The sequence below is a fragment of the Dioscorea cayenensis genome, chromosome 5 (genome assembly GCF_009730915.1).
Source record: "Dioscorea cayenensis subsp. rotundata cultivar TDr96_F1 chromosome 5, TDr96_F1_v2_PseudoChromosome.rev07_lg8_w22 25.fasta, whole genome shotgun sequence".
Classification (NCBI taxonomy): Eukaryota; Viridiplantae; Streptophyta; class Magnoliopsida; order Dioscoreales; family Dioscoreaceae; genus Dioscorea; species Dioscorea cayenensis.
Genome location: NC_052475.1, coordinates 28679114 through 28698659, shown reverse-complemented (window position 1 = coordinate 28698659; position 19546 = coordinate 28679114). Strand labels below are relative to the sequence as shown.

Genomic DNA, 19546 nt, shown 5'->3' with positions numbered 1-19546 from the left:
AAGAGAAAGTAAATTAGGAGCGCTTGTATACATAAGTGTTGTTAATTTTTTTTCCTAAAAAAAGGCTAAATTTAGCGTAGTTTTTTGAAAAGCACCGCTACATTAGCTACGTTAAATGTTAAAAAAATTACATTAATTTGGCAGTGTTTATTTTGAAACACTTCTAACGTAGCCGTGTTTTTAAAAGCTCCTGAATTGCTAATACATTGCTAACACCTTCTTTACTTGTATTTTCGCTGCTTTTTTTTTTTTATATAATGCGGCTCAAATATTTAGCAGTATTTTAATATACCACTAAATACTAAAAAACCCACTAAAGACGTATTTTTTGTGTTGTACGTTCAAGTGATGAAGTTTGAGGGCCGGAGGCGTGGTTGTTGCGTATTATTTTTATTCTTTTTATTAAAAACTTGGAGTTCATATATTATTATAATTGCGGAACTTAAACTTAGGGGGCGTTTGATGCTTTACTATAGAAATGTTTTGATGGAATTTAATTGATGGGAAAATAATTAATAAGAAAGTAATTGATGGGAAAATAACATTTATTTGTTTGGTATGCATTGGAAAGTTTAATTAAATTGATGCGAAAGTAATATTTCTATATTTAATATTCAAAGATATTTTTGGGAATCTATTGACATAGTGACAGAAATGCCCGTGTGTTATTTTGCTTATCCAATACCTCTTAATTAAATTTTAATATCAAAATAATAATATGGTTTAAAATGTATAAAATATATTTAATATTAAATATTTAAATAATTTTTTTTAATAATAAATAATAATACATTTTGGATATGAAAATAATAAATAATGTTGTTAACCTTCATTTAGATTTTTTTTTAGATTTTTATTCTGTATGTATTTTTTATGAAATATGGTGATTACAATTCTTATCTCAAAATAGTATTATCCTATAATTTACAATTTAATTTTTTAAAATAGAATATATTTCTTATTTTAATTTAATGGTAAAAATTATTTCTTATTTTTTGGTTAAATTAATTTTTAAGCACAATGTTAAATAATTAGTAAAAAATATTTGATAAAAAATATTTGTTTAAAAAATCTTTTTGTTACTTTCTGGTTATTGCTTATAATTTCTGGTTAGGTTAAAGTTGTACTGGTTATTAATTATTGTTTCCGCCTTTCATTATTATTATTATTCTTTTAATTATTATTTTAGGAATTTTTTATTATTCTTTTAATACTAAATAATAATATAATTTTTTTCTATATATATATAGAGAGAGAGATTATGTACATTTTTTATTAATATTTTTAAAATATAAATTAATTAAATCAAAATTTTTTAATTTATCAAATTATAAAATTTATAATGATAAATATCTTAATTTATTTAAATTTAAATATTATTACTTATATGAGTTTTACAGATTATCATTGACCATTTCTGTTTATAATTGAATGCTGCTGGACTATCAATCAATCTTTAGCAATTTGAAGATTCTATAGTATGGCGCGCACGCTCAAAAGTGTACTGCTTGTACTATTTTTTTTCCTAACCAGACAATCGGGTGTAACTTGGTTATATAACTTAAAAGTTTAAAAATGAATGAAGCGTGGTTGATCTGATAAAAATATTACAACACATTGTAGTACATGTTGAAGGTTTAACTGAAGTGTGTACTGATGCCAAGCTTGGTGAGGTAAGCCCGAAGTTGATGGAAGCATGACGGGTCACCGTTCATGCTGGTGTTCACGCGCAAGTATGGAGAATGGTGGAGTACAAGGATGGAGAGCATGGTGATGTTCATTAAGGCTGTACTCAATCAGGACGAAGCATGGGAGCCATCTAAATGACTAAATAGTATGGTGTAGTTTGGTGGGTAGTAATGTTAGTTATGTTCATTAAGGTTTTTATATCAACCATATATATCTCTCTTTGTTATCAACCAGCCAATGCTGGACCATGTTATCTTAACTTGTGTCCAATCGGGTGTAGGATATATAGTGTCTCACAAAATGGAAGCATTGTGTGTTGTCGGGTGGTCTCTATTCCTTTTTGATTTAAATAGTAATGAAGACTGAATGGTGATTGGCTAGTGAAGCAAATAACTTTGGTCCACTCTTTAATTACTTGGTTGTCTTGACCTTGACTTTGTTTGAATGTATAAATCTTTCTCCTGACATTTTCTCAAACACCAGTGTTTGAACTGGGCATTTCATCAAACAACCCATACGGTTCTCGCCTAGCCTTATCCTCAACAGTACGTACATCCACAGTAGATCTATTACACACATCCAAACAAACACTTGATTCTTCATATATCTCTGAGCTCAAGCATGGCCTCAGTCCAAATCCACCAAGTATCCCATGTCGCCGTTTTCCCATCTCCGGTGACAGAGACGGAGGAGCTCCTCCTCCCCCTCTCCTTCTTCGATGCCCACTGGATCTCAATACCACCCATCCAACGCCTACTCCTCTTCCCTGCCGCCCCTGACCTTCATTACCTCAAGTCCTCCCTCTCCGCCGTCCTCCGCCGCTTCTACCCACTCGCCGGTAAGCTTACCTACCTCCCTGCCACTAGCGATGTCGCCTTGTCATGCTCCCCTGGCGATCACGTCACCTTCATCGAAGCCGACTCGGATGGTGACTTCACCCGGCTCGCTTCCGATGAGATCCACGACGTGGACTCGTTCCTTCGGCTCGTGCCGGAGCTGGACGTTAAGGTGTTGCCAGCGGCGGTCATGGAAGTTCAGGTGACGAGATTTGATGGCGGATCCGTCGCTGTTGGTTTGGCGATCCATCACGCGGTGGTGGATGGCCATGGGTTATGGCTGTTCGTGGAGGCCTTGGCCATGGCTTGCCGTGCCGGAGAGGAAGCGATTTCCGGCATTTCACTGGTCCACGACCGAACATTGATCCGCCACCATCCTCGCGGCGACGAGATCGCGCGCCGACTCTTGAAGAAGATGGTGCCAAAGCTTCCTATTGTAAGTAACTCCAGGTTTTCTGTATTATTATATTTTTTTTTGAACATATAACTATAAATATATAAAATTATATAATAAATTATATTTATTTTTGAGTAATTATATGAAAAAATTAAGAATATCGATTTTGTGATGATTTTATATTTAAAAATATTTTTATAAGGGAAAGAAGAATTTTTGTAAGGGCGAAACTGTTTTTCTTTGTAAATGATTTTTTTAATTTTTTTTATTTTTGAAAAAGTTGTAAATGAAACTAACCAGTGCCCACTTTGAATTTTTCTTAATTGAATTTAGATAAATCATAACACTTTACCGTTGGTGTGAAAGGGTGTGAGAGAAATTTTCAACCTCCCACTTCTGTTTGTATTGAAATAAAATGAATGTAATTAATCAGTAGAAATATATAATTCATGAAATTGATGCATCCAAGAAATCTCTCTCAAACACAAACCAGATCAATACGCGAAGCCGATATGAAGGAACAAGAAGAACATTCACAATTAGCCGGGATATGATCCAATCCATGAAACAACGAGCCAAAGATGGTCACATCCAATACTCAACATTCACAGCCCTCTCAGCTCTGACTTGGATCAGTCTTATAAAAAGTAAAAACCAAAGCTATGGAGGACCCTATAGACTGTAGGGCTCGTCTCAACCCTCCATTGAATGATGGTTACTATGGTAATTACATCAGGTTCTGCTTTGCAAAAGCCAAGGCAGTGGAACTGCAGGCTAGAAGTGCTGGATTTTCAATGGCTTGTTTGAGGATCAAAGAAGAAGTAGATGAGAGTTGCAAGTGTTGTAAAATGTAGGACCGAATATAGTATTACTGTAGCAAAATAAATGAAAAGAAATGCTGAAAAATAAAGAAACACAAAGATGGTATGTGGAAAACCCCTAAATAATTAGAGTAAAAACCACGGGCAAGGATAGAAGAATTTACTAAGTAGGAAAATTTCAGGAGTTACAAACTCTTACTAATAACAAAGAGAAAACCAGTACTCTCTCTCTTATACTAAGAGATTGGACTAACTTTTAAAATATTTTTTTTTCCACACTTTCCTTTTCTCTTTAATTTCCTCTCACTCTCACTTGTTGGTTGTGTGTAAGAATGAGAATAAGCTCACATATATATAGGCCAACTAAAACCACTATTTTCCTTAAACACATGGGCACTAATCCATGGATTAAGTTCATGATTTAGGTTAATGGTTTAAGCTAGCCATTGTTTGGGTGATCCATGGATTAAGAGAAGTTGGATTTGGGCTAATGGATTATAATCCATTAGTTTGTTCCATTGGTTTTGGGCCAATGGGTTTATGCCAACAATTCTCCCACTTGAAGATTTGATTGAAAGACGATCAGATCTTCACACCATTTTTTCTTCCTTCCCATTCGATGTTGCTTACGTCTTTGTCAGAGCACAAGAGTATCGACACCATATGAATCTGTCAGCGTTGATTGCTTTTGTCATGAAATCTGCTAGGTTATCCTTGGTATGAATCTTTTGAATGTCCACTGTACCTTCTTCTACTTTCTCACGAACGAAGTGGTACTGAACTCTGATATGTTTTGTTTTTGAATGAAATGCTGGATTCCTTGCAAGATGCAATGCACTCTGGTTGTCACAATATAGAGTGATGTTCTCTTGTTTGTGCCCGAGTTCTTCCAACACCATCTTTAACCACACTGCTTCTTTACTGGCTTGTGTAACTGCCAAATACTCTGCTTCTGTAGTTGACGTAGCCACGACTGACTGTAGTTTTGAAACCCAGCTCACAGCTCCTCCTGCTAGTGTGAACACATATCCAGTAGTGGATTTGTTTTTTTATCAAGATCACCCTGCATAATCGAGATCAACATATCCATCGACGATGAAAGTCAGATCCCTCATAACATAATGCAACATCTGAGGTTCCCTTTATATATCTGAGAATCCTCTTAACAACACTCCAATGCTCTCGACCGAGATTCGCCATGTACTCGACTTACCACTCCCACTCGCATGTGCAATGTCCGGTCTTATGCGGATCATGGCAAACATTAGGCTTCCCATCACGATGCATACGAGTACTCGAGACATCTCCATCCTCTCTTCTTCACCGCTAGGACACATACTTGAGGATAACTTGAAATTAACGTGAAGTGGGGTAGAAATTGGCTTACAGTCTTGCATGTTGAACCGCCGCAAGATCTTCTTCAGATAAGTCTTCTGAGAAAGCCAAATCTTCCTATTATTTCTGTCTCGGTGAATTTGCATCCCTAAAATCTTGTTTGCCGGTCCCAAGTCCTTCATTTCAAACTCCCTAGCCAATTGTGCCTTCAACTCCTTGATACGATCTTTGTTGGGGCCTGCTACCAACATGTCGTCAACATACAGCAACAAGAAGACAAAATCTTCTTCTTCAAACCTTTTAACATATGCACAAGGGTCTGTATTGAATCTGTTGTATCTAAGGCTCATGATGAAGGAATCAAATCTCTTGTACCAACATCTTGGCACCTGCTTTAGACCGTACAGAGATTTGTTTAACCTGCAAACCAAGTTCTCTTTACCTTTTTCTTCAAAACCTTCTGGTTGGAGCATGTAAATCTCTTCTTCAAGATCTCCATGAAGAAATACAATTTTGACATCTAACTGCTCAAGATGCAAGTCAAATGTATCACACATCGCCAGGACTACTCGGACTGTTGTAAATCGAACCACAGGTGAAAATATTTCGTTGAAGTCAATACTTTCCTTCTGAGCATATCCTTTTACCACCAATCTAGCACGATAACGATCTACTTTATCATCACTATTGCGTTTGATCTTGTAGACCCATTTATTGCCAATGGGTTTTCGCCCTTGTGGTAGCGACACCAGTTCCCATGTCCTATTTTTATGAAGAGCTTCAATTTCTTCTTCCATTGCTGCCATCCACTGAGATGCATCTGAATTATTCAGTGCTTCTTGAAGAGTTGATGGCTCTCCATCCTCAGTTAGAAGACAGTTTGCAATATTACCCTCTATAATATAGTCAGAATGCCAACTTGGTGTCTTTCTTGTACGAGTTGACCGCCGAACTTCTGGAACTTCAGATTCAGCTGGCTCTTGTACCTCGTGCTATGGTGTAGCTTCAGCTTCTTTTTCTACCTATATTGTTGTAGTCTTTGTGCTTTCTTTTGAAGTGCTTTCACCATCTACTTGCTCTTGTTCTTTATCTTCTATGAAGATAGCATCCCTGCTGATTACAACCTTATGGGCAGTGGGATCCCACAGGCGGTACCCCTTAACACCATCAGCATATCCTAAGAACATACATTTTCTGGATTTTGGATCCAGTTTTGTAGTTTCTTGGGTATTGTACATTACATATACAGGACTTCCAAATATATGAAGGTTTGAATAATCAATTGACTTACCAGTCCACATCTCCATCGGTGTCTTCAACTCGATTGTAGTTGATGGGGCCCGATTCACCACATAACAGGCGGTGCTGGCTGCTTCTTCCCAGAACTTCTTGTCTAAGCCTGCAGCTCCCAACATAGCTCTTGTTCTTTCCAACAGAGTTTTATTCATCCGCTCTGCCACTCCATTTTGTTGAGGAGTGTATGCTGTAGTGAACTGCCTTTTGATGCCTTCTTGCTTACAGAATTCATCAAATTCTTTGCCAGTATATTCTCCTCCATTATCAGTCCTCAAGCACTTGATCTTCTTGCCAGATTCAAGTTCTACCCGCGCTTTGTAAAATTTGAACACTTGAAACACATCAGCCTTCCTCTTGATAGGGTACACCCAACATCTCCTAGAATAGTCATCAATAAATGATACAAATTAATTTGCTCCTCCCAGGGATGTAACTGGTGCTTTCCACACATCAGAGTGAACCAATTCTAGAATTGCTTTGCTTTTAGAATTAGATGTGTTGAACTTGAGTCGATGCTGCTTGCTTACAATGCAGTGTTCACAAAAGCGTAGTGTTACCTTTGTGAGACCTTGAAGTAGATTCCTCTCTGCAAGAAGCTTCATTCCTTGCTCTGACATGTGTCCAAGTTTCCTGTGCCATGTCATTGTGCATCTTTCACTTGGACTACTTGTGGCAACTGAACCTTCTCCTTCTTGCAAAGTTTCTCCCTTCAGCATGTATAGATTTGCAGCTATCTTTTCTCCCTTCATGCATACAAGCGCTCCTCGAATTATCTTCATGATCTTGTTTTGAACTTCAATTTTGCAACCAAGATCATCAAGTTGTTTTGAACTTCATGCATACAAGCGCTCCTCGAATTATCTTCGACTTCTTGTATGGTCCGAACCGTGCCATCGTACATCTTCAGTTTGATAGTGCCAATGCCAATGATCTTCAAAGCTTGATCGTTACAGATGTGCACAGATCCCCCAGAGATAGATTCATATTGATGGAACCATTCTCTTCGGGAGGTCATGTGAAAAGTGGCTGCTGAATCAAGAAGCCATACATCAGTAAATCTTTTACCTGATGTAGTTGCTGTTTCACACACCATGGCTTCTCCATCATCTGAAGTGTTTGCAACATTCCCTTGAGGATTGGAATCCTTTTTATTTAGACTCCAACAATCCTTCTTCAAGTGACCTTTCTTGCCACAGTGGTAGCACTTGAAAGTCTTCTTACTCCTCGACTTTGATCTACCACGATTGTAACTCCCACTAGATTCACGTTCTGTTGGTCTTCCTCTCGTCACCATCAAAGCCTCCGCTTGTTGTGAATTTTCTAGCTTGTTTTCCTTGTTCTTGTGGCGACTTTCTTCCTCCAGAACAGCAGCTGCAATATTATCAAAGACTAGACCGTCCGTGGGGATATTATTTGTTAAGTTGATGACGAGTTGATCATATGAATCTGGTAGACTTTGGAGTAGAATTTCTGCACGTTCACTTGACTCTATTGTATGTCCCAATGATGTGAGTTGGGAAAATAGAGTGTTCAGTATATTCATGTGTCCCGTCACTGAAGTAGATTCTGCCATGCGCAAAGTATAGAGTCTCCTTTTAAGGAAAATTTTGTTGTGGAGTGACTTGGCCTCGTACTAACTTAGTGAGGTGGTCCCATATCTCTTTCGCCGTCTTCTTCTCCGCTATGCTTGATAGAACTCCATCGCAAGTGCGAGATGAAGATCGACGAATCGATGTTCCCGTCCCATCTCATTCCACTTATCATCTTTGACCTCACCGGTTTTTTTCGGTGATGGCCGTCAGCGATTGTCCTTCCTCGAGATCGCCTTTTATCTTCGACTTCCACAGGTGAGAAATTACTCCCACTCGAATTTTTTTCAATCTCATATTTCACCGCCATTGCTTTCTATTAGAAATTGCTACAAGAGCGATGAATCGGGTCTTTCAAAAGGTGAATAATTATCCAACTTATTTTTTTGATGTGGAGGATCCACTAATAGTTCGAACCACGAGAGCATACGATAAGTAGATATATTACACCAAGATCTCAGCTCGATACCACTTGTTGTAAAATGTAGGACCCGAATATAAGCATTATCAGTAGCAAAAATAAATGAAAAGAAATGCTGAAAAATAAAGAACACAAAGATGTTACGTGGAAAACCCCTAAATAATTAGGGTAAAAACCACGGGCAATGATAGAAGAATTTACTAAGTAGAAAAAAATTCCAGGAGTTACAAACTCTTACTAATATGAGGAGAAAAACCAAGACTTCTCTCTTATACTAGGAGATTTGACTAACTCTTAAAATATTTTTTTTTTCCCACACTTTCCTTTTCTCTCTAATTTCCTCTCACTCTCACTTGTTGGTTGTGTGTAAGAATGAGAATAAGCTCACATATATATAGGCCAACTAAAACCACCATTTTCCTTAAACACATGGGCACTAATTCATGGATTAAGTTCATGGTTTAGGTTAATGGTTTAAGCCAGCGATTGTTTGGGTGATCCATGGATTAAGAGAAGTTGGATTTGGGCTAATGGATTATAATCCATTGGTTTGTTCCATTGGTTTTGGGCCAATGGGTTTATGCCAACAGTAAGGATGTTTTGAGAGGGTACGAGGATTTGGTGGGTGGCTTCTTCAGGGGTGCCAATTCTATATTTATTCTTTTGACTGGGTCTTCGAGTTTCCGGGCCTACGAGACGGGTGTGGGGCGACCGAGCAGGGTGGAGCTAGTTTCCATGAATCATGACGGCTAAGTGACACTCATTGGAGGGAGAGAAGAAGGAGAGATTCAGATGTCGGTGTCGCTCAATCATCCTCATATGGAGGAGTTCACCAAAGAGTTTTTGAGGGAACTCCATGTTTGTTTCCCTCAAATAAATTAAATAAATAAATATTATTTAAATAATTTAAGAATGAGGGAATATCATTATTATTATTTTTTGGAAGTTGATTTTATTTTATTTTTAATGCAAGTCTGATATTGCCTACTCGCCAACGGCCTTAAAAAAAAATAATATATTGCCTACTCTACTTTTGTCCATGCTAGTTTCACCAACCCACTTTTTTATTGTTGTCCTTTTGCACATGGGCAGAGCCTAGAATTTTTTTTTTAAGGACAAATAAAAGGTGAAGGAGAAAAATTAATAATAAATTTTTATAAATATTTTTCTAATATATTATATTAATAATATATATAGTAATTTATAGAAAATCAAGTTCAATAAATTTTTACATTCTTTTTATATATTTTTATATAACCAATTTATTAAATTTTAAAAGCCTAAAAAATTAAATTTTATAAATATGTTTGTCTATAACTAAAATATTTTTATACAATATATTTATTTGCCAAAAACTGACTAGCCAAACAATGGATTTTTTGCCATACTATATAAATTAATTCACAAAATATTAAAAATAAATAAATTTTCGCAAATATTTTTTTTAAAATATTATCTTTTATATTATATGCATTTTATATGTAACATGTAATATATATATTATTATTAAAAGAGACAGCTTCTCTTCCATTATTCTTCTTCGATACCTCTTGGATTTCAATGTCTATCATCTAACACTTACGCTTCTTCTCCATTAGCCCTAAATTTATGATTATGAAGGTGTTTTTTACAAATACTAAATGTTATTTGCAAATTCATATTTATATTTAAAATTTTCAATTTAACAACATTTATATGAAAGTTTCCCTTTAAATTAATAAATCAATTAAAAAATATTCAAGATTTAGCGAGGTTTTAAAGATAAATGAAACTAAATTATAAAAAATTTAAATTGATTTATTAATTTAGTAGTGTTTTTTTTTTGAATAATAGACGACAAGCGTCCTTTTTATATGAATATAAACAGTACCAGACAGTACTGGAACCCAGATGTACAGTATATGTACAATATGAGACTAGTATAAAAATCCCTGGTGAACAGTATATAAACAATACATTGAACAGTACTGTCGGGGGAGGGATTTGAACCCATGACCTCCTCTTTATACTTTGATGTCATATCATTGGGCTATCCAATGGTTGACTTAGTAGTGTTTTTTTTAAATAAACACCATTAAATTATAAATATTTAAATTATAAATATTTTTAAATTTATAATTTAATTTAGGGCGTTTTATATTAGAAATACTGCTAAAATATTTTTTTTGAAATTCAAATTTAAATTTGGCGCTATTTGCTAAAAAAAATTAAATTTACCGCTAAAGATGAAAGGCAAGGAAGAAGTAAAAACCTAAGAGAAGAAAGGAAGTGGAGGAAAAGTAAAAAGGAAGTGGAGGCCAGGTAGAAGAAGAGAAGTAAAACCTTAGAGGAGGAGATGAATATGAAGAAGTTAGCAGAAAAGAAGAGTAAGAAAAAGTAGAAGATGAGAAGAAGTAGAGGATGAGAAGAAGAAGAAGAGAAGAAAAAACTAATAAGAATAAAAAGCAAAACATCTAAAAAGGAGAAGAAGATGAAAAAGAAATGGAAAAAAATGAAAAAAAAGGACAAGAACACTATAAAAAGGAACAAAATAGAAGGTAAATTAGTAATGCTTTTGTATACAAGCGCTCTTAATTTATTTATTTTTTAAAAGCTAAATTTAGTGGTTTTTTTTAAAAACACCACTACATTAGCTACGTTAAATGCTAAAAAAGTGACACTAATTTGATAGCGCTTACTTTGAAAATGGCGCTAATGTAGCGGCGTTTTTAAAAACGGCCAAATTGCTAATACATTGTTGACAATTCTTCATTGGCATTTTCGTTGCTTTTTTTTTATAACGCCGCTTCAATATTTAGTGGAATTTTAATATGCCACGGTAAATAGTAAAAAACACTACCAAAAATCTATTTTCATGTTTTGCGTTCATATGACGAAGTTTGAGGGTGGAGGCGTGGTTGTTGCGTATTATTTTTATTCTTTTTATTAAAGACTAGGAGCTCATTATTATAATTGCATAACTCAAACTTGAAGCTTTTAAATGGTCATATCAGGGTTCGTTTAGATGACAGAATAGGAATGGAAATGGTAATGAAAGCTTTATAGAGGGAGATAAGAATGAAAACTTTTGGGAGGGAGACGGTAATGAAAACTTTGTTTAGTTGGAGGGGAAATTATTGGTAATGTAAAAAGTTGGAAGAGAATATCTGAGAAGATTACCATTATACCCTTGGTCTAAAAATGATATTTATATATGATATATGAGTTTATTTTTAATATTTAAATTAACTATAGACATTATAATTATATATTAAATTATGTAATTAGCATTCAATTTAATTATTATAATTAAATATTTAAAATATTATTTAATTAAAATTAATTATTTAAGTCAATAGTATTTTTCTATATATAATATCATGAAATATTATTAATAAAATTATTTATTTAAATTATTTAAATATCATTATTTATGCTCATTTAATCTAATTATTATAATTAAATATTTAAAATATTATATAATTAAAATTAATTATTTAAGTCAATAATATTTTTCTATACATAATATCATGAAATATTATTTAGTTAAAATTATTTATTTTAATTATTTTAATATTATTATTTATTTTATTTTAATTAATTATGGTAATTATTATAATTTAATATTTAATTTTGTGTCTTGTATTTGAAATATATTATTATCTATTTATTATACATTACTCACTTTAATATGAATATTATATATGTATAGGGAGCGGGATGGCTGCATTAGAAGATCAGCAGGTTCAACAGTATCGCTGTCAACTTAGGGGCCGTTTGGTTGCAAGGAATGGAATGGAAAGGAGTGGAGGAGTAATGAAAATGAGGGGGATTAGAAAAGGCATGGGAATGAAAACTATGTTTGATTGGAAGGATTGGGGAGGTAGTTTATTGGGAATGAGAAAAAGTGAAAAAGGAAAATATGATAAAATGACCGTCATGCCCTTTTATATAAATGAATATTACTACTATTATTATTATATATATATAATGAGGTGTGATAATTATTTTTTAAATTATTTAAATATTAAAATAAATTCATTATTATAAAAAGATATTTAACTTTAATAGCTCACATGTGACACTATTTATTAATATCTAAAATTTTGTTAATATCATTAATTAACAATTAATTAACCATAATAAATAATTATTTAACTTTAATTAAAAAATTAAGTCATAATAACCATTCATATCAATTATGATTCACTTTAATTACAATAATTAAGTATTAAATTAAAATAGTTCACTTTAATTACAATAATTAAGTATTAAATTAAAATAGTTCACTTTAATATTATTCATTTATTTATTATAATTAATATTGTATTTAAATATTTTCGGATTAATTATTATTTAATTATTATAATAAATTATTTAGATTAATAGATTTATAATTAAAAAAATAAAAGGGTAAATGAGTAAATTTACCCATCATAACCCTCATTCCCCTCCCACTCCTCTCAAAAATGAGAGGCATGGGAACTCTCCCCCATGCCTCTCTCACTCCTTACCCATGCCTCTCTCACTCCCATTACTCCACATCCAAACAAGAGTTTCCTCACTATAAGCAATGATTCCCATTGCTTTCCTTCAAACCAAACACCCCCTTAGAGTATGTTTTGCATCAGAAGTTCTTGACTCTTCGGAAAAAAACAAATTTACTAAAGAGGTAATGATGTGTAAGGGTATAAAGTCCATGCTCATTAGTAGATCTGTCTATGGGCTCGGCTGAGCCGGGGTCAAATTGAGTCTATAATTAGTAAAATTTAAGCTTTTTTATATCTGGCCCGTCTCAATAATATGGCTTTAACTTTTGCTAGAATCCGTCAAATTTTATGACCTTTAACCAAGGCACTCCCATATTCACCCAAATAAGTTTTTTCATAAAATAATAAATAAATAATAAAAAAAGTTAAAAATAATATTTATCTGATACCAAATATTATTCTATAAAATACATTAAAATTAAAATACTAAATATACATTTTATTCAGTCATAATATTTAAAGTTTAAACCATTAAAACCAATGGCAATCAACAATAATCAATAATAAGGCCAAGTAGACCATCTATTCATAGTTAATCAATCCAAAGTAGTAGTATATGCTTCAAATATTCACACATGCAATACATGAATATTTGATTTTATTAATATTTGAATTGTATATATACAAAACTAATTAATAGATATACTATAAAATTCAAGTCAGGCTGGCTTGGACCCAAGTTTTAACAATAAAAACCAAACCCAACTCATTTTTAAACTAGGCTTTATAGTTTGTCCAACATTCAGTCATCAAATCTCGTATATTTTTTCAAGTCCTCCCAATTTTCTAGTAGGCCTTTAGATTTGAACGGGTACCCCGACATTCGGACAAGTAACTAGGACTGCTTGCATTCTTTTTGACTAGCCAATCAGTTGGATGTAACTTGTAATATGATTTAAGTTAAAACTGATTGAAGCCTGATTGATTGATCTGATAAAAATATTACAACACATTGTAGTGGATCGGCAGTAGAGCAATTACACACATCCAAAGCTCTTTCTTCATCTCTGAGCTCAGGCATGGTCTCAGTCCAAATCCACCAAGTATCCCACGTCGCCGTTTTCCCATCTCCGGTGACAGAGACGGAGCTTCTCCTCCCCCTCTCCTTCTTCGATGTCTCTTGGATCTCAATACCACCTATCCGACGCCTACTCCTCTTCCCTGCTGCCCCTGACCTTCATTCTCTCAAGTCCTCCCTCTCCGCCGTCCTCCGCCTCTTCTACCCACTCGCCGGTAAGCTCACCTACCTCCCTGCAACCGGCGACCTCGCCTTGTCCTGCTCCCCTGACGATCACGTCACCTTCATCGAAGCCGACTCGGATGGTGACTTCACCCGTCTCGCTTCCGATGAGATCCACGACGTGGACTCGTTCCTTCGGCTCGTGCCGGAGCTGGACGTTAAGGTGTTGCCAGCGGCGGTCATGGAAGTTCAGGTGACGAGATTTGATGGCGGATCCGTCGCTGTTGGTTTGGCGATCCATCACGCGGTGGTGGATGGCCGTGGCTTCTGGCTGTTCGTGCAGGCCTGGGCCATGGCTTGCCGCGCCGGCGAGGAAGCGATTTCCGGCGTTTCACTGGTCCACGATCGAACATTTATCCGTCACCATCCTCGCGGAGACAAGATCGCGCGACGCCTCTTGAAGAAGATGGCGCCGGAGCTTCCTATTGTAAGTCAACGTACCCAGGTTTTTGTATTATATTTTTTTATGTATAAACATAAAACTATAAATATGAAAATTATATAATAAATTATTTTAACTTTCGAGTAATTATATGAAAAATTAACAACATCGATTTTGTGGTCATTTAAACTAATTAGTGCCCACTTGAATTTTTTTTAATAAATATAGATAAGCTAAGTCACAACATTTCACCATTGTTGCTAAAAGGAGAGAGATATAACTAAGGAAAAAAATAAATGTGATAAATCAGAATATATATCTGCATATATAATTCATGAACTTAATTGATGCACCTAAGGAATCTCTCTCAAACGCATAAACCAGATCAACACGCAAAGGCGATTTGAAGCAACAAGAAGAACATTCACAATTAGCCGGGATATGATCCGATCCATGAAACAACGAGCCAAAGAAGGCCGCATCCAATACTCAACATTCGCAGCGCTCTCAGCTCTGACTTGGATCAGTCTTATAAAAACCAAAGCTATGGAGGACCCTAATGAGGAGACCATTCTAGGCTTCTCTATGGACTGTAGGACTCGCCTCAACCCTCCATTGAATGATGGTTACTATGGTAATTGCATCAGGGGCTGTTTTGCAAAAGCCAAGGCCGTGGAACTGGCTGGAAGTGCTGGATTTTCAATGGCTTGTATGAGGATCAAAGAAGAAATAGATGAGAGTTGTAAGGATGTTTTGAGAGGGTATGAGAATTCGGTGGGTGGCTTCTTCAGGGATGCCAATTCTATATTTATTCTTTTGAATGGATCTTCGAGTTTCCGGGCCTATGAGACGGACTTTGGTGTGGGGCGGCCGAGCAGGGTGGAACCAGTTTCCATGAGCCTTGACGGCCAAGTGGCGCTCATCGGAGGGAGAGAAGAAGGAGAGATTCAGATGTCGGTGGCGCTCAATCCTCCTCATATGGAGGAGTTCACAAAAGAGTTTTTGAGGGAACTCAATGCTTGATTCCCGATCATATCAATTGAATAAATAAATATTATGTAAATAATGTAAGAGTGAGTGATTATTATTATTTTTTTGTTGAAGTTGATTTTTTTTTTTTAATGCAAGTCTGATATTAGTGATTTCATTTTTGTTATAATAAACTTGATTACCGAATAAGAGGTTAGATCTGTTGTGGAAAAACAAATAGAAATATGCAAAAATAAAATGAAAATGCACAAGAACACAGGAATTTAACGTGGTTCGGCTTTCAATCAAGCCTACATCCACGGAGCAGCAAGAAAACCCTCTTAATTTTCAATGACGAGCAATACACACATACAAAGGGGAAAAACAAAGAAAAGTTTCATATAACCCCCTAAGTTATTCCAAAATTAGGCAATGGGTTCACAAGTAAGTAAAATGACAAATCAACCCATATAAAATAGTATAGGGTTGAAAATGCAAAACGAGTCATCCAACTTAAGCCCCAAATCAACAATCTCCACTTTGGCGAGATTTGCAAGCCACATCACAAACTATCTCATCATCGACATCCACCTTAGTATGAAATCTCACACAAATCTCTCAAGTTCCTTGCTGCATCTCCAACAATTCAAACAATCACAATGTTGACCAAGTTCAAGCAATGATTGAACTTGGCACCACCAATGACCTTAGTCATCATATCAGCAGGATTATCCCTTGTATGAATTTTCTGAAGCAAAATAACCCCACCATTCACAATATCACGAACAAAATGAAAACGAACATCTATATGTTTAGTCCGAGCATGGTGAACCTGGTTCTTTGCTAAGTGAATAGCACTCTGGCTATCACTAAATACCTCCACCTGTTTTTGGTTAAACCCCAAGTCTACAATCAGTCCATGTATCCAAATGGCCTCCTTCAAAGCTTCATTGCTGCCATATACTCGCTCAGTAGTAGATAATGCTACAATAGACTGTAATGTAGACTTCCAACTGATAGGCCCACTAGCCAAAGTAAACAAATACCTTGTAGTAGACCTCCTATTGTCCGGATCACCAAAGAAAATCGAATCCACATAGCTAATGAGAAATCGTCATCATTCTCATGATTTCTCTCAAATTTTCGCACCAACCTCCATAGTGCCTTTAATGTACCTCAATACCCACTTTGCATCTTCCCAGTGCTTTTTTCCTGGATCATGCATATATCTACACACCATACTAACAGCCTGGGAAATATCAGGTATTGTACATACCATAGCATATATAAGACATCCAATTAAACTAGCATAAGGTACCTTCTTCATATAATCTCTTTCGACATCGATTTTTGGGGATTGATCAAGACTCAATTTAAAATGAGGAGCAAGAGGAGTACTAACTCGGTTTAGTGTGTTCATCCATGCCAAACCATCTGTACTATCTTCTTCAAGTATTGGTTTTTGACTCGGATGCACTATGCCCCTTTACTCTGCTCTCTACTAATCTCCATGCCCAATATCTTCTTGGCCTCTCGTAATTCCTTCATTTCAAATTCTGAGTTCAACTGGTTCTTCAACTTATCAACCTCAAAGAATATTTCTTGCAAAGAATTAACATGCCATCCACATATAACAATAAGTAAATGAAAGTCCCATCCAACAACTTCTTAAAGTAAACACAAGGATCATAAAGACTTCTTGTGAATTTCTGAACTTTCATAAATTGATCAAACCTCTTGTACCATTGCCTTGGAGACTGTTTCAAACCATATAATGACCTGATCAACCTGCAAACCAAGTCTTCCTTGCCAACTGCCTTAAAACCTTCTGGTTGTGACATGTAAATCTCTCTTCCAAGTCCCCATGCGAAAATGCGTCTTCACATCAAATTGTACCAAATTCAAGTCAAACCGAGCAACCAAAGCCAAAAGAATCCGAATAGATGAATGCTTTTACTCATCGGAGAAAAAAACTTCATTGTAGTCAAGTCCTTCTCTCCATGCATAACCTTTGGCCACCAATCTTGCCTTTGAACCTCACACTATCTTTTTCCCCGAGTACCTTCCTTTTTGCATACACCCATTTGCAACCAATCTCTTTTTCTTCCCTTTGGTAGCTTCACAAGCTCCCAAGTGTTATTCTTCTGAAGAGATTGCATTTCTTCATCCATAGCCTTATTCCAATCCATTTTTTCTGAACTTCTAATGGCTTCTTTATAGGTGGTTGGAATGTCATCTTCTAAAACAGGCAACGCATAAGCAACCATGTCAACAAATCGGGGTGGCTTTCTGATTTCTCTCCTTGTCCTAGTTGCAGCTATACTATTATCATGCTGCTGTTTAGGTTCATGCTGAGAACCTCCATCAATATTATCTGTAAAATCATTTGTAGGTGTAGGGTTTGCATACATCTGAGAACTAGCTGCATTATGCTCAAACTCCACATGTTGCACATTCTTGCTTTGCACAATTTTCTTACTAGGTTGTATTTCACTTTTGAGAAATCTGCCTTCATCAAATGTAACATCTCTGCTTAGTATCAACTTCTTCAACTTTGGGCACCATAACCTGTATCCTTTGACACCACTGCAAAGAGCCAAAAATACAACTTTCTTTGCTCTCGGATCAAGTTTACTTTTTGTGACATGAAAGTAAGCAGTACAACCAAAAATATGCAAAGAATCATAATCAGTAGCAGGTTTTTCAATCCACACCTCATAAGGTGTTTTACCTTCAAGTGCAGCTGATGGTAATCTATTGATGAGGTGGCATGCATATGCAACTGCCTCTGCCCAAAACATCTTGCCCAAAGCAGCGTTGGACAACATACACCTCACCTTTTCCAACAAGGTCCTGTTCATCCTCTCTGCTACCCCATTTTGTTGTGGATTTCCCCTCACTGTGAAATGCCTCATAATACCTTCATCTTCACAAAATTTCTGGAAATAATTAGACTTGTACTCACCTCCGTTGTCAGACCTCAAGCACTTTATTTTAATTCCAGTCTGATTCTCAACCATTTTCTTCCAAACCAAAAAAAATGTTGAAAACCTCATCTTTAGTCTTCATTGTGTAGACCCAAACTCTTCTTGAAAAGTCATCTACAAATGTAACAAACCAAAACTTTCCTCCTAAAGATGCAACCTGTGTTGGCCCCCAAACATCTGTATGCACATAATCAAGAATTCCTTCAGTCTGATGTACTGAGGTTCCAAATTTCACCTTGGTCTGTTTTCCCAATACACAATGCTCACAAAAATCAATCTTGCATGTCTTTGCACCCTTTAACAAGCCTTGCTTGACCAGCCCTTGTAGTGCCTTCTCACCAGCATGTCCAAGCCTCATATGCCACAACCTAGAAGCATCAGAAACACCTTCACTCTGCTTGGCAACAATCGTAGCAGCTCCACCTACAATTGTTTTTCCTTGTAGAAAATACAAATTCTTCTGTCTGGCTCCTCTCATCACAACCATAGCACCCTTGGACACTTTCAGCTCACCTGCCTCCATTGTGACTTTGAAACCTCTAGATTCCAAAGCACCCAAAGATATCAGATTTTTCTTCAGATCTGGTACATACCAAACATTTGTCAACTCCCTGATAGTTCCATCATGAAGTTTCAAACAGATTGAGCCTACTCCTTTCTTTTTCACATGCATAATCATTTCCCATGAGGATCTGTCCCCATTATCACATAACTCCAAACTAGTAAAATGATCCTTATTCGGACACATATGGTATGAGCAACCGTAATCCATGATCCAACTATTTGAAATACTATCAGAAGTGGATACCAAAGCAAACTCAGAGTCATCATCCCCCTGGGCCACATTAGCATTCTCAGTTTTTCTTCTCTTTTCCCTTCTCCTTTTGCTTCAATTTTTGGACGATCTTTTCTTCCAATGGCCTTTATTATGGCAGTAATGAACACTCATCTTTTGCTCGGAATTTTTTTCTACCATCCGTCAAGTTCCTCTCAAAACTCCTCTAGACTTGGACCGAAACTTGTTCTTCTTATCCGATTGTCGTTGCTCTGCTCGT

At 35.8% G+C, this 19546-nt stretch overlaps 2 protein-coding genes across 2 annotated transcripts; both read left to right on the top strand.

Annotated features, from left to right (window-relative positions):
* The first annotated feature begins 2267 nt into the window (after positions 1-2267).
* LOC120260221 (malonyl-CoA:anthocyanidin 5-O-glucoside-6''-O-malonyltransferase-like) lies at positions 2268-3776 on the top strand. The gene is made up of 3 exons (XM_039267663.1): positions 2268-2961; positions 3416-3569; positions 3676-3776. Exons 1-3 carry the CDS (start codon positions 2311-2313, stop codon positions 3774-3776), a joined length of 906 nt encoding a protein of 301 aa, XP_039123597.1. The 5' UTR covers positions 2268-2310.
* A 9848-nt stretch (positions 3777-13624) lies between these two features.
* Positions 13625-15628, top strand: LOC120260805 (anthocyanin 5-aromatic acyltransferase-like). The gene is made up of 2 exons (XM_039268369.1): positions 13625-14580; positions 14920-15628. Exons 1-2 carry the CDS (start codon positions 13933-13935, stop codon positions 15556-15558), a joined length of 1287 nt encoding a protein of 428 aa, XP_039124303.1. The 5' UTR covers positions 13625-13932; the 3' UTR covers positions 15559-15628.
* Positions 15629-19546: the final 3918 nt, after the last annotated feature.